A 12,508-nucleotide genomic window follows, 5' to 3' on the forward strand; every position below is an offset into this window, starting at 1 on the left:
CTTATGTAGGATTGATCATAGCAGCTCCTGTCTCTTCAGTGAAGCAGCATTGAAAAAATTTAGTGTTAAACTAAAAATTGCAACATGGATTGAGCCAAACTGCTGTGCCAAAAGGTGTTATATACGAGACTAGAGCTCTTTTGTCAAGTCACTTTAACTGGGTGGTTCAAAGTGACAGCCCCACCATTGAAACTGAGCAGCACCCAAATCCTGACAATTTTAACCCTACCCCTGGCATCTTTCATAAATGTGTTTTTGGGAACATTACTTGTAATCAGCTTGATGTTTCTGCAGGGGCTGCTTCAAGAAATCTTGCCTTGAGACAAAACTTTATGGTCTAATAGCTGATATTTAAGTTCTTTAAAATCCACCAACTTTCTGGAGTTTGTCTTCAGAAGCATTGTCAAGAAAAATAGAAGGAAGATGAAAAATTGTAATAAGACTTCTAAGTAATATAATCGTGACTCATATTCCTCAATGGGGTATTTTTGTTTGTTTTAAAAAATAAAATTGGATGTGATCAGAGAAATGCAAGTTAGTGGGTCATTTGTTAAGGTCTGATATTTAGACTTTTGCATGAGGTGCTCATAAAATACTCTGATTTTTATAACTAATTTGGTGTAGGACCTGGGAAAATCCAAGGCTGTGACCTTGTGAAATTTATAGCTTGTAATACCCCACTTTCAGCTTTTACATGGTAAAAAGGAACAGTTTAGAAATATTTCAAAATCTGTTGTCCTGTAAAAGCTTAAGTACTCCTTAGGCAGTAAGACATCTATGTGAGCTACTGCTTTCTCAAAAGCCCTCTTGTGAGTGACACACTGACTAGTGAATTTGCATGGTGATTAAGACCACAAGTGCTTTCCTTAGAATCTAAACACAGTGAATTCAAATGATTTTCCTAATGTGTACATTAGTAATATCTATTTCTCAATACATGGAAAACGGTGCTGATATTGGGAGTTGGAGCTAAAAATAAGTATGCTCTGTACATGCTGTGGCAGGCCAGTAGGGGGTGCTCTTGCATTGAGCCACCCACCTCACTGCGCCCGACCACCTTTCAGTCTGAGTGTCTCCCTGGGGGTGTCTCACATCTGGCTGGCCCCCTTCCTGGAGCACACTTGCTAGCCTGGGGGTTCCACTGCCACCACCCTAGGGCTGGGCTTGATTCTGGCTCTGCGCACCCTGGGAAACACAGAGCCTAGTAGCCCTCAAGGGTACTTGATTCACTTCAAGAACTTGGAATGCTTCCCTCAGCTGGAAGCACAAGTAGTGGTCTCCCTTAGTCAGCCGAACCAAGGGGACCCCAAGGCATAACCTAGACCCACTCTCAAGTTTCCACACTAGGTACAAAGGAGAACTTTATTGGTTACAAGGGGTAGGGTTGGAATAGGGTACAGGGTAGAGCAATATCAGAGAAATCCCATCGAGCAAACTCCTATGGCTGGGTAGCCTTTGATCACGCATCTGAGTTACTGCAAGCTACATATCTAGTTAGATCTCAGGTAGCTTACCCACAAGGTAGGTGGAGATTCCCTCTGGAGGCAGGCAGTTCCTTGATCATGAGTTCTGAGAGAGAGAGAGCAAGTTTCAGATGGTCCAGCTCTTCTCTCTCTAAGTCTTCCTCATGGCTGCTGCCCCTTCCTCCTGGGCAGTCCTTAACTTATATAGCCCTTGTGACCTAATTTACCTGGTCCAATGGAGGCTAGCACCTGTTGGCTGTCAGCCAACCAATTTGAAATGCATCAGTAGTTGCCAGGCAGACTGGCAGTTCCTAGCTCCTCAGGGAGTGAGCCCCTCACCCAGGTATGTGATACCAGTCATGTAGGCAGAGGGAGCAGGTTTCCCCCCTCCCTCAGGAATGTATCCAGCTCAGGTTACCTAAAGAGATAGGGTAAGGTATGTAACCTCTGCTGGGCCCATCCTAACCAAATTGTCCCAGAACAGAGTTTTGGGGGAGGAACAGAGGTGGCCTTCTGCCACACGTGCCACAGGCCTGCAAACCTTAAAACCACAATTGGTTGGCAGTGGTGGAGTGAGATGAATGGAGCAGTTCATACACCTGTTTGTGTGGAAACATTTCATTAAGATTAATGCGTTTCTTCACACCCCTAAGCCTCCTGTGCTGAAGATGGGTGTGAACAGTCCCTCCCTGCAATACTAGATTTGGGACTCTGGGTCTCCATTGTCTGTTCTTTCTAGCTAGTATATGCATTTTTACTGCCCCAACTATCTTCCTCAGGTACTTCTAGAAGCTGTTGCTAGTAACCCCAGAACTGCCCAAGGGTATTTAACGAGTTCCTAGCACTTCTGTTTCCCTGACTCCTTACTTTCCTCCTCAACTGCTTCTTTGAGACTGTCCTTCTTGATTGGGGTGTCTAGCATTGTGATTTGTGACAGGGTACCTCTCCAGGGGTGGCCGTGAAGCCTCTAGAGTCCTTTCAGCCCTCACTTTCTGTGGGCAATCACCCCTTCAGTCACTTGCAATGCCTTGATGTCATTACTTTTATAGGAGGGAGGCTGCCCCAGGGCTTCTTAAATTGCTTTCAAATGATCACCAGGTGCACTGTGGTTCCTGCCTTATGGGCTAATTGCATGGCTCCATTCTGCCCCAAACCATGCCCTATTCCTCACAGATGGCATCCTCATTAATGTTGTCTTCCGCTTAGCCCCTCCTTTGGGGTTTCTGGACCCTCTCTGGTCCCACACTCTCAGCCCCTCAATCTGGGCTCTGGACCCCTCCCTGAGTCACTAGGAATCTCCTCCTCATCTTAGTTCCTCCAGACTGCTTTAGGTGTTGACCTATCATCTCAAGCTGCAACCATCCTGCTAAGGTGGTATTATCTCAGTAGGCTCCAAGCTGTTACTGCTGGTTTATCTCAAGTTTGGGCTTATATCTTACCTAAGCCCAGCCTTCCTCCAGGGTCAGGTGACTCCATAATCAACCTTGGCCGCACCTGCAGGCTGCCCCAACACTAGCCTGACTGCTTTTAAAGTGGCAGGAGTACCCAGCTACCTGCCACAATCTTAACATTACTTACATGCCTTGCAAACACTTAAAAGAGCAATGACTGCAGTGCTACTTAGGCTTTTTGTTGAAGTATATTTAATACAAAATGATTTATCTTGTACTTTTTATTTCATAGCTGTATAAGTTCTCTTTATTCCTCTTACATTTTCTGCTAGTTGTAACGGGGTGCACCTCCAGGGGTGGTCATGTTACTCCCTGGCAGCTGCATGCACCTGTCTACATACCCTGGCCTCCTTATCTGGCTCCTCTCTCATCTGCCACGCCTTCATGTTATGGTTAGAATAATATATAGGAGGCTGCCTCTAGGTCAGTGGTCTCCAAACTTTTTTGATTGCACACCCCTATCAGTAAAAAATTTGAGTATGCACCCCCCAGTATATGTATATTTATATAAATATACATCTAAATAGAAGTTCTAATATTTTCTTCTCACACCCCAATGGATTGTCTTCCTCACCCCAGTTTGGAGACCACTGCTCTAGGTGACTAGAGTCTAATTGAAAGTGCCTTGCTTCCCCTTCTCCTTCTCTGGCTACCAACCTGCCTGGGTAATGCAGGGATGCCCTCCCCACTACTTCATTCTCTCCTTCTAGCTTTTGCTGGGGCTCCAGTGCTGTTGGGTCCCAGTCTACCTAACATGAGTCAGGGCCTCTAGCCCCTCTGGGGACTTGACCCCTCCCCCTCCCCACTTCATGCCTCTGCCTGGCAGAGGCAGTTGCCTACTTTTCTGTCTAATACAAGAAAAAAGAGGAAAGGGTAAATTGGAGGGGGAAAAAAACACACAGAAAAAATGTCAGGGTGCTGGGCACTCTGCTCTGCAGCCTTCATACCTCCCTGACAGCCACCCCGATCTGCTGGGTATTACCAACAAATGAATACAAAAACAGGAAAGAAAAGTGAACTCCTCTTGAGTCAACATAAATGGTCCTCAGAGTGCTTCTCCTCCCCAGGACTCCCTCTGGGTTAATATAAGCAGTCCCCAAACCTCTGGGTGCAGTCACTCCCTAGGACTCCCCTTGAGTTAATAGAAATAGTTTCCCAGTTTCAGGTGTACTCACTCCCTTCTTATCATCAGGGTCTCCTCCTGTCAGGCCACAGTTTCTCTCTTTGGCCTTGTATTTCTTCCTGCCTCTGCCTTGAGAAAGGGTTTATATCCCAGTTAACCCCTTTCATGCAGTCTGCTAATCAGTAAGGGGTTTTCCAGATTTTCTACTTAAAAGGAGAAAAACCAAGGAAACTGCAGATTTTCCTTTGCAGGCTGGCAGAATTCCAGCCTGCAAAGGATGCTTGGGGCTGGGGGGTTGCAGGAGGTGTCACATGCATGTGCTTGTGCACACATGCATGTAGCAGCCAGGCAGTGCGGTGGAGAGCAGCTCCTGCAGCTTCTTCCAGGTAAGTGTGTAGGGGGAGGGGGGGTACATGCTCCCCCAGATTTCTGCACCCATAGTGGGGCACAGGACTGCAGCTGGGCTGGACCAGCTCTGGGCAGGAGCTGCTTTTGCAGCCCAGCAGGCAGGACCTGGCACTGGCAGGCAGGAGGGAGTGCTTCACTGCCATGGCTGCCAAGGTGAGGTGCCCCTTGCCTGCCCAGCAGCACCGGGGGGCACAACTCCACACCACCACTGCTGCTGCCACCCAGCCTCACGATCATGGTGCAGCACTCCCTCCCACACTGGGTCCTGCCCACTGGAATGCAGAGGCGGCTCCTGCCTGGAGCTGGTTTGGCCAGGCTGCAGCCCTGCACCTTACTCTGGGCATAGAAATCTGGGGGTCATGTGCCACCCTGCACCCCCAATGCATCACCTGTGCATACACTCCTTTCCCCCTCACACCCACCCCCTTCCTCAAACCCTGGGGGGCTGGGGGTGAGGGGCAGTAGCAGGGCTGGGGCAGTGGGGTGCTGTGGGTCAGAAGTGTGGGGCACTGGAGGGTGGGGGACTGTGTGTTGGGATTGAGGGGTACCAGCAGGGCCAGGGGCCTGTGGGTTGGGAATGAGGGTCATTGGCAGGGATGGGGGGACTGTGGCTTGGGAGTGAGGGCCAAAGGCAGGGGCAGGGCAGCAGCATATCAGGGCTGCTCAGGACCACAAAGCTGGGGGGGGGGGGGACGACACATTCTTGTAAACGAAGGGGGAAGGAGAGCTTAGATTTTCCATGATAAAAAAAAGAAAAACCAAATGCTAAACTATAGATATTTATAATTTCTTTTATTATAACGATTGAGGTACTAGTAAGCTTCCAAATTTTTTTAAAAAGGTAAATATATCAACAAAACATTGTGTTCAACTCATATCCATATACATAGTGATGTTTCGTTTTAATCATGGAAAAATGCGGATTTGGGGTTTTAATTGGAGAATTTGGGATTTTTTTAAACAGAGAAAACCAGGATCCCTGCAGGATCCGGATCCGTTTTCCATGGAAAAGCAGAGAAAACCACGAATTTCCTGGTTTTATCAGAGAAAACGTGGATTTTCTCTTTTAGCAGATAAACCCATGGATTTCCCCCATTTGTAAAGAGCTCCGCAGGCTGGCTGAGTTCCAGCCTGCAAGAGCTGTTTGCAAAAAGGGCAGGAAAGCCCCAACCCTGCCCAGAGGGGGAAGGAGAGGGGTAAGAACAGAGCCTGCAGCTTTTAGTCAGTCATAAAGCCTAGGTCAGACTCACTTTCTTCCTGGAGCCTGTGAACTGGTAAGTGGGGCTTGCTGGGGGGGTGTGGGGCAGGGCTGGGGTGGAAGCTGGCTGGGGGCTGAGGGAGCAAGGAGGTGTTGGGGAAACGTACGGAGTGCCTGGCCAGCGTGTCCTTGTGTGCTTCCCGTAAGAGCTGCTAGAGCTGCTTAGGTATCATGTGCCCCCAGTGGGGCACTCCAGCTGTGAGCAGGGAGGGGAGCAGGGCTGCACTGAAGGAAGCAGCGTGGGGCTCCGCCACTCGGAGCAGTGGCAGGCACAGGAGACATGGCAATGGGGCAAGTAGATCCCGGCATGACCCTGCTGTTCCCAGCCATGCCAGGTCTTGCCTGGAGGGAAGCAGGGAGGGAGCTCAAGCCCACAGCCTGCCCCTTGTACAGATCTGGGTGTGCAGGTCCCCCTTGCTCCCTGGGAGTGCGCACAGCTACTGGGAGCCAGCCCCGCCCCTGCCAGAACCAGCAGCAGCAGTGGGGGAGCCGGCTTCATGCTCCTGCTGCAGCTGCCTTCTGTACCTGGGTCCCTAGTCCCATAGCCTTGACAGCTAGGGGCCCCTTCTGGCGGGGGGGGCGGGGCTGTGGGTGGGGGGCAAAGGGCATAAGCAGGGCTGGGGGGCTCTTTTGAGGGCAAAGAGCACCATCAGGGCTGGAGAGGCTGTGGGGGGAAGTGAGGGCTACCAGCAGGGCCAGGGGGTGTTGTGGGGAGCCTTTAATTCTAATCACGGATTTTGGGGGTTTTATTAGAGAATCTGCAGTTTTTTATCATGGAAAACCAGGATCCCTGCTGATCAGGCCTCCTGCCTACCTAGCCCAGGTGCTCCCAATCCCCCTTTTCAGGCTGCCAATCCTGTCCCCCTGGCTACAAAAGTCCTAGTGGTAAAGTGGCCTCACTCCATTTCCTCACCTGGCATCCTTTTCTCTGTAACAGAGCTATGGTTCCCTATTACAGTAACATCATCTCTTTCTACTATGACTGCCCATAGTTTTTCTTTCAAACCTTAGCTGACAGTTTGTCTTGGGTTGCCTCCCTCTTGCCGCCTCCTTTACCACAGGAATTTTAACTTCAGATCTTTGCCCAACCCGTAATGAAACTAGTTCAACTAATTCTTTCTCCTTTCAGGCTAGAGCAGGAGTGTCAGAATCATGTTTCAGCATGACTCTGGAGCCCTGGCGGTTAATATGGCTGCTACTTGTTTCTTCTTTTCCCTTGCCACCAATTTTAGTCCCCAACAGCAGCTAAAAACCCCCAAATTCAGTGGTGAGTAAGGGCAGGTGTTCTGGCAGCTGAGGCAACAAGTGTTACGAGTCTTGAGAGTTGAGTCATGCAGGCCACAAGAAGCTCCATGAGTAGGATGACCTACCTCTGCAGGATGGATCCAGTCTGCAGTCTGTATGTTTGACTCCTTGACCGAAAGAGTTATGGTAGCTGTTGCTTTCTTATCATGTTCCCACGTATTCAGTTACTTTTTCCATGGAAATTTTGACATCTTCATTTTATTGCTGTTCCTCATAAGGAACCTGATTCTCAATTATGGTAGCTGATAACATAAAGCAGTCTTATGGAAGTTAGAGATGGTGCCTAGAGGCCACAAGTATTGACCCTGTGGCCTTGAATACAGAGAACACACATGGAACATCTGTCCCTCATGTTTTTTGCACTGCTTAATTCAGAAATTCTTCTGTTTCTGAAATGCAATAGCATGTAGTTACCAGAACCAAACCTTCCTATTGTCCTAGTTCAGTGGTGTTCAACCTTTTGGCCTTGCAGGCCAGATGAAAAGTGTGGAGCAGGTCTGCAAGCTGGATCCAGACCCCTTGTGCCAGGATTGGGCCCTGGGGGTACTGCACCACTTCCACCTGCAGGGTTCAGGCCCTGGGAGCCCAACATTGCCTTCACCCAGTACTGCCTGCCAGGATTGGGGCCTGGGAGCCCCGCACTGCCTCTGCCTGCCAGGATTTTGCCCTGGGGTTCCCATGCCACTTTTGCCCTGTCCCACCCATTTGGATCAGGTTCTGGGGGCCCTGTGCCACCTCTGCCCAGCCCACATGCCAGGATCAGGCACTGGGGTTCTATGCTGTCTGTGTCTAGCCTCAGCATGCTGGGATGGGGCCTGGCATTTCCCTGTGCTCCCACTCTAGCACATGGTGCCACAGCCCACAGGGCTTCCCATGAACCCATGGAGAGCCTTGCAGGCCAAATGACATAGCACTAGGTGAAAATCTGGCCTGTAGGCCAGGGGCTGAACACCCCATCCCATATTGATTAATCAGCCAGTACCTTAATGAGTGATGGGCAAAGTGCAGAGGAAAAAGGAATAGGTGAAAAGATTGAATAGCGGGAGTAAAGAGTAACAACTTGGTCTGCGGTTTCAGGTCGTGCTAGATGACACTGACAGTACAATCAGAATCTCCTGGGCTGAGTGCTTCCAGCATCCTGAGTCCAGCAACTTCTCTGATCTGATCTACAGTGATACAAAGAGTGCCTTTGCTTTGGTACGTGAAGCACTGGCAAGGAAACACAAGACAGTACAGGTGAGAAGGTTCTGGAACATGACTACCATGGCATTGATAGCAGTTTCTTCCTACACTTGACTTCTGCCAAACCAGTCCAATTTCTCACTTGTTTGCACCTTGTCCAACATACCTTCCTTTTTTATCTGGTCTCTGGCCATCTCATTTTCCCCATTGCATCTGCCTTTCCATTGACTCCAACTTTTCCTCTGTGATCTTCTGTTTTCATCTTCCACTATGCAACAAAACCTCTGCCTTCAGGCAGTCTGTTTTCCTGCCTCTACCAGCTGACTCACTTTGCATTATGCTGCATCTGAAAGCGCTGTTGCCTTCCAGTGCTCTTCTCCCTGTTGCATATTGGGACCATCTTTTCAACTACTTCCTATCACTTGCTCTCATTTCTGCCTCTTCTCCTTCCAGGCCTTATGGCAGCAACTTTCTGCCAGCCAGGATTCTGTCATTTCTCTGGAACATCAGAAGAAGCTGCAGGATGAGGAGTGCAAGACACTGCAACAGAGGCTCAAGCAACTAGAGGAAGAGTGCAAGACACTCACCAGTCAGAGGCAGCACCTCCAGTTGCAAGTGGAAACTCTCAGCAGGTCAGCTACCTGTCTGCTTTTCTTGTCCTGTAGGGCATCTACTACCTGCTTTGGGGTGCAGCAGCAGTTTATTTGGTGGAAAGAACTTACCTCTCCTACACTATGCTTAGTTTTGCTTAGCAGATTAATCACTTATTGTCTTCACTGTTAGGTTCAGACCTCCATTCACCACCACAATGCTAGGACTGCCTCTGGGATTAAATGTACTGCTGGAGTACATGATGTATCTAAATTAAACTGCATCTGAACTCTGCTGCTGCTATAGTAAGCCTTTCAGGTGCCTTGTGCATTCCAGATTTGAGGGTAGTCCTCTTCTGCCCATTACTTTCCACTCAGGAACAGCCTCCTTACCTCTTGCTTACCACCTCAAATGGCCTGAGAGAAAATTTCATAAGTCACACATACATCAACCCCCACCTGCTCCTTTCCAACCTGATTGGTGCCAATGGGTCACTTTGTTCTCCTCATCCTGTTGACTGGATGCTTATCCTTTGCAGCAACTGTGTCAATCTAGAGAAGTCCAAGAAAGAGTTGAAGCAACAGCTGAAAGTGACTGAGCAGGAGGCCTGGCACCTGCGTCAAAGCAACACTAAGCTGCAACTAAAGGAGGATGCAACCCAAGGGGAAAAGGAGGAGCAGCAGGAAGAAATGGGAAGGGTGCTTTGGGAAAAGGAACAGCTGTGAGCTCTACTACATTTTTCAGTGGGCAAGGGAAAGGGCATTGAAGGATTATGTACAAATAAGGGATTGGATTTTTTTTGTGCAGGGCCTCTGCACAAATAAGGATTGGATTTTTTTTCCTTACCATTTACAGTATAAAGAGGAGTAGCCATTTAAAGTAGCATGGAGGTACCAGTGGTGCCTGGTGGCTGCCATTATTATGTTCTGTGGAAGGGTGCTGAGAGGATAAAAATTACTGAAACTTGGTGCTTAGATTCTATGGTGCTGGTGTGAACTGTGGTATGTAGCAAGTAACCTTATGAAGCAGAATAAGGCAGACTGAAGCATTCTATACTTGCTGAATTTTCAAGCTGCCTTCAGCTAAAGCCCTGAATAGGGAGGACCTCTGAGGGAAATGCACCAGAGAAACAATCCAAGATCCTAAGTGACTCCTGAGGCTATGACCCAAAGCATCATATCAGTGGTATTTCTCTATTAAATGGGCAGCATGATTAAACATGTTGTTTTCTGTAGCCAGCAGTATATAAGGGAATGATGTAACCAGCAGTATATATGGCTGCTTTTAATTCCTTAGTTGGAATGCCCAGCTGCTTTCTTACAGTATCATTAGCTGGGGGGCTCTGCTTCCCTTTCCTTGCCTTGGGTAAAAAAGGGTGAACAAATTAATATCGACCCCTGCCAGAGTCTTCTTTCTCCAGCTCTCCAATGCTGTCTCCACCTTATCTTTCAAGTCCTGGTTTGAGCTAAATTCTTAGGAAGTTAGACAACTGCACATCCTGGTGAAGATGAAAGGCTGAGCACTGTGCAGTCTGCATACTGAAGATATTGCAGCCCCTGTCACTCTTACCTTCCTTATGCAGGCTTTATGGACACATTATACAAGAAAAGTGCCAATACAGAATTCCAGTACAGAATGACTGCAGGCTTAGTTCAAATGACAAGGCTTGTCTAGATTTATTGCCTACAACGTATTTAAATCCTAACATGAATGATCAGCCATTACAGGGTATAGGTCAAAATATAGGGTGCAGACAGAATTCACAAGTTCTTCAAGCCTAATACATCATCAGAGAAAAGTGACTCTAGCCAGTGATATTCAGGAATCCTCAGGTACCAAGTAGAAGGATGATAGAAATGACTCAAACAGTCATTGCACAGGTGGGAGACACTTGAGCACATCCTGCTAATGTTTTGGATTTTGAAATGATGATGTCTTTTTAAATTTAAATCTCTTATTTCCTCTTCCTCCCCTCTCAGTCAGAAAGACTTAGGTACATTTGAAGCAAAACATTCGCTGTTATGGAGCAAGTTGGTAGCTACGAGAGAGGCCCTGGAGAAATCTCAGCTTGATGGGGAGCTGGTGAAGCAAGAAAAACACGAGCTTATCCTGGCACTGGAAAAGGTATGGGCATATCTCTTCTGTCCAGCAACCACCATGCCTACATTGTGTTTTCAAGAGAAGGTTCAAATAACACTTTCAGCACAGACACCAATTCCTGTGGTATTCAAGACCTAAACATTGTTATTCCTAACACTGCATATTATAATCAGACCATACAAGCTGTTCATGGAATTTAAGGTGTGTGTGCATAGGGGAACCACTGAGAGTGTAGGACTGAGTACCAGGAAAGAGGATTTGCTAAGGGAGTTATATCTGGGAATAGCGATATGTACAGAGAGCAACTTGAAGTATGAGGGAAGAGGAGTCTGAGATACAGCTGATATTGAGTTTTTTAGGTGAACCTTAGGTGAAAGCAAGGGAGACATTTCAGAGTTTTGTTTTCATCTCCTTCCTTCTTTTTTACCTATCTAGGCTGAGCAGTCAGTAGCCAGTTTGACAGGGGCACAGAATGAGTTGAAGGCAGAAGTAGCTGATCTACGGGATGTGGCAGCAAAGATGAGTGGCATTAATGAGGTCCTAGCATTGGATAAAGTCCAGTTAAACCAGTTTGTTTTGCAGGTAAGCAGAGGTCTCTTTAGGGGTACTGTGGGTTGGTACTTTGTTTCAGGCATCCTTAAAACTTCTCTAGGAGTGGTAGGACAGTGTGGATATGTCACTATTTTCTTTGCCTAGAGTCAAAGTGAGTGCCGTGGTTTTCTTTTTTTTCTGACTTTTTCTGTGCTTCTGTTGGCTACAGCTAGAACAGGAGAACCAGGCTTTATTGAGCAAAATAGAGAAGATGGAGAGGGCAAAGACTTCTGTGCAGGAGGAGCTGAGCCAGTCTAAAAGAGTGTATGAGGAGCTCTGTACAGAAAAAAAACAGCTGGAGCAATTACTGCAGAAGACTGAAATGCTGCAGGAGGAGCTGCAGGTAGAATTGAAGACACTGAGAGAGGAGAGAAAAGAGATCCAAGAGAAGCTGAATCAGGTGAGAACAGCCCCCAGCTGTCCTGCATGCAAGCTTTTTGGCACACTAAGCCCTGGCTCTACTTGGTTCTTGAACATCCTTGGCACTAAGACACCCAGTACTGCTGGAGACTCAGTACAGAGATGATCACATGGATTTTATGTGTTTCTTTCTGGGCACATCTCAGACTGACAGCTTTGCCAAGACCCTCCAAGTTTACTTGGGGTTTGAATTGTGTGATAAAAGGTATGAGGCACTGGGTAAAGAAGGTCACTTTCAGTGGGGGTGGAGGTATTAGGATATTATGCTGCTATAGTTCTTCCACTCAAAATCACAAGGCAAGCTCGCAGGGAAACACTGCTGTTACAAGAGTGTCACATTTCATCCTTGTATTAGGGCAGAACTTGGCACAGGGCTTCAAGAGGATGGGGGCCAGACGTGGGCTACCCAAAGGCTACTGTGGCTGCTGATGTGGGTTAGAGTCTAAAGGCTACCCAGATCTCCTGTGGTATCCACCCCAATCTCCTATGGTCCCAAACTGGAACAGCAGTAGCTAGACAAATAACACTCCATTCATGACACTGCATCCCAGGAGCATCTCTTTTCTGAGAGTTCTGCAGGGGTGGCAGAGTTCACTCTGTACTAGCTGGTCAGGCT

The 12,508-nt window shown here is 47.9% G+C and overlaps 1 protein-coding gene across 7 annotated transcripts in view; it reads left to right on the forward strand.

Moving 5' to 3' along the window:
- CEP250 (centrosomal protein 250) overlaps positions 1 to 12,508 on the forward strand; it is a 125,308-nt gene that overhangs the window by 41,950 nt on the left and 70,850 nt on the right. For 5 of the 7 annotated variants that reach the window (XM_090064153.1, XM_090064156.1, XM_090064157.1 and 2 more), the window contains 6 exons: positions 8,086 to 8,244; positions 8,644 to 8,822; positions 9,320 to 9,502; positions 10,761 to 10,905; positions 11,317 to 11,463; positions 11,642 to 11,872. In XM_090064153.1, coding sequence (XP_089920279.1) covers positions 8,086 to 8,244; positions 8,644 to 8,822; positions 9,320 to 9,502; positions 10,761 to 10,905; positions 11,317 to 11,463; positions 11,642 to 11,872 — 1,044 coding nt within the window. The remainder of the gene's footprint in view (positions 1 to 8,085; positions 8,245 to 8,643; positions 8,823 to 9,319; positions 9,503 to 10,760; positions 10,906 to 11,316; positions 11,464 to 11,641; positions 11,873 to 12,508) is intronic. The other 2 variants (XM_090064158.1, XM_090064159.1) reach the window with 2 other exon arrangements.

The sequence above is a fragment of the Crocodylus siamensis genome, chromosome 10, assembly GCF_052110815.1.
Source record: "Crocodylus siamensis isolate JL-2025a chromosome 10, ASM5211081v1, whole genome shotgun sequence".
NCBI lineage: Eukaryota > Metazoa > Chordata > Crocodylia > Crocodylidae > Crocodylus > Crocodylus siamensis.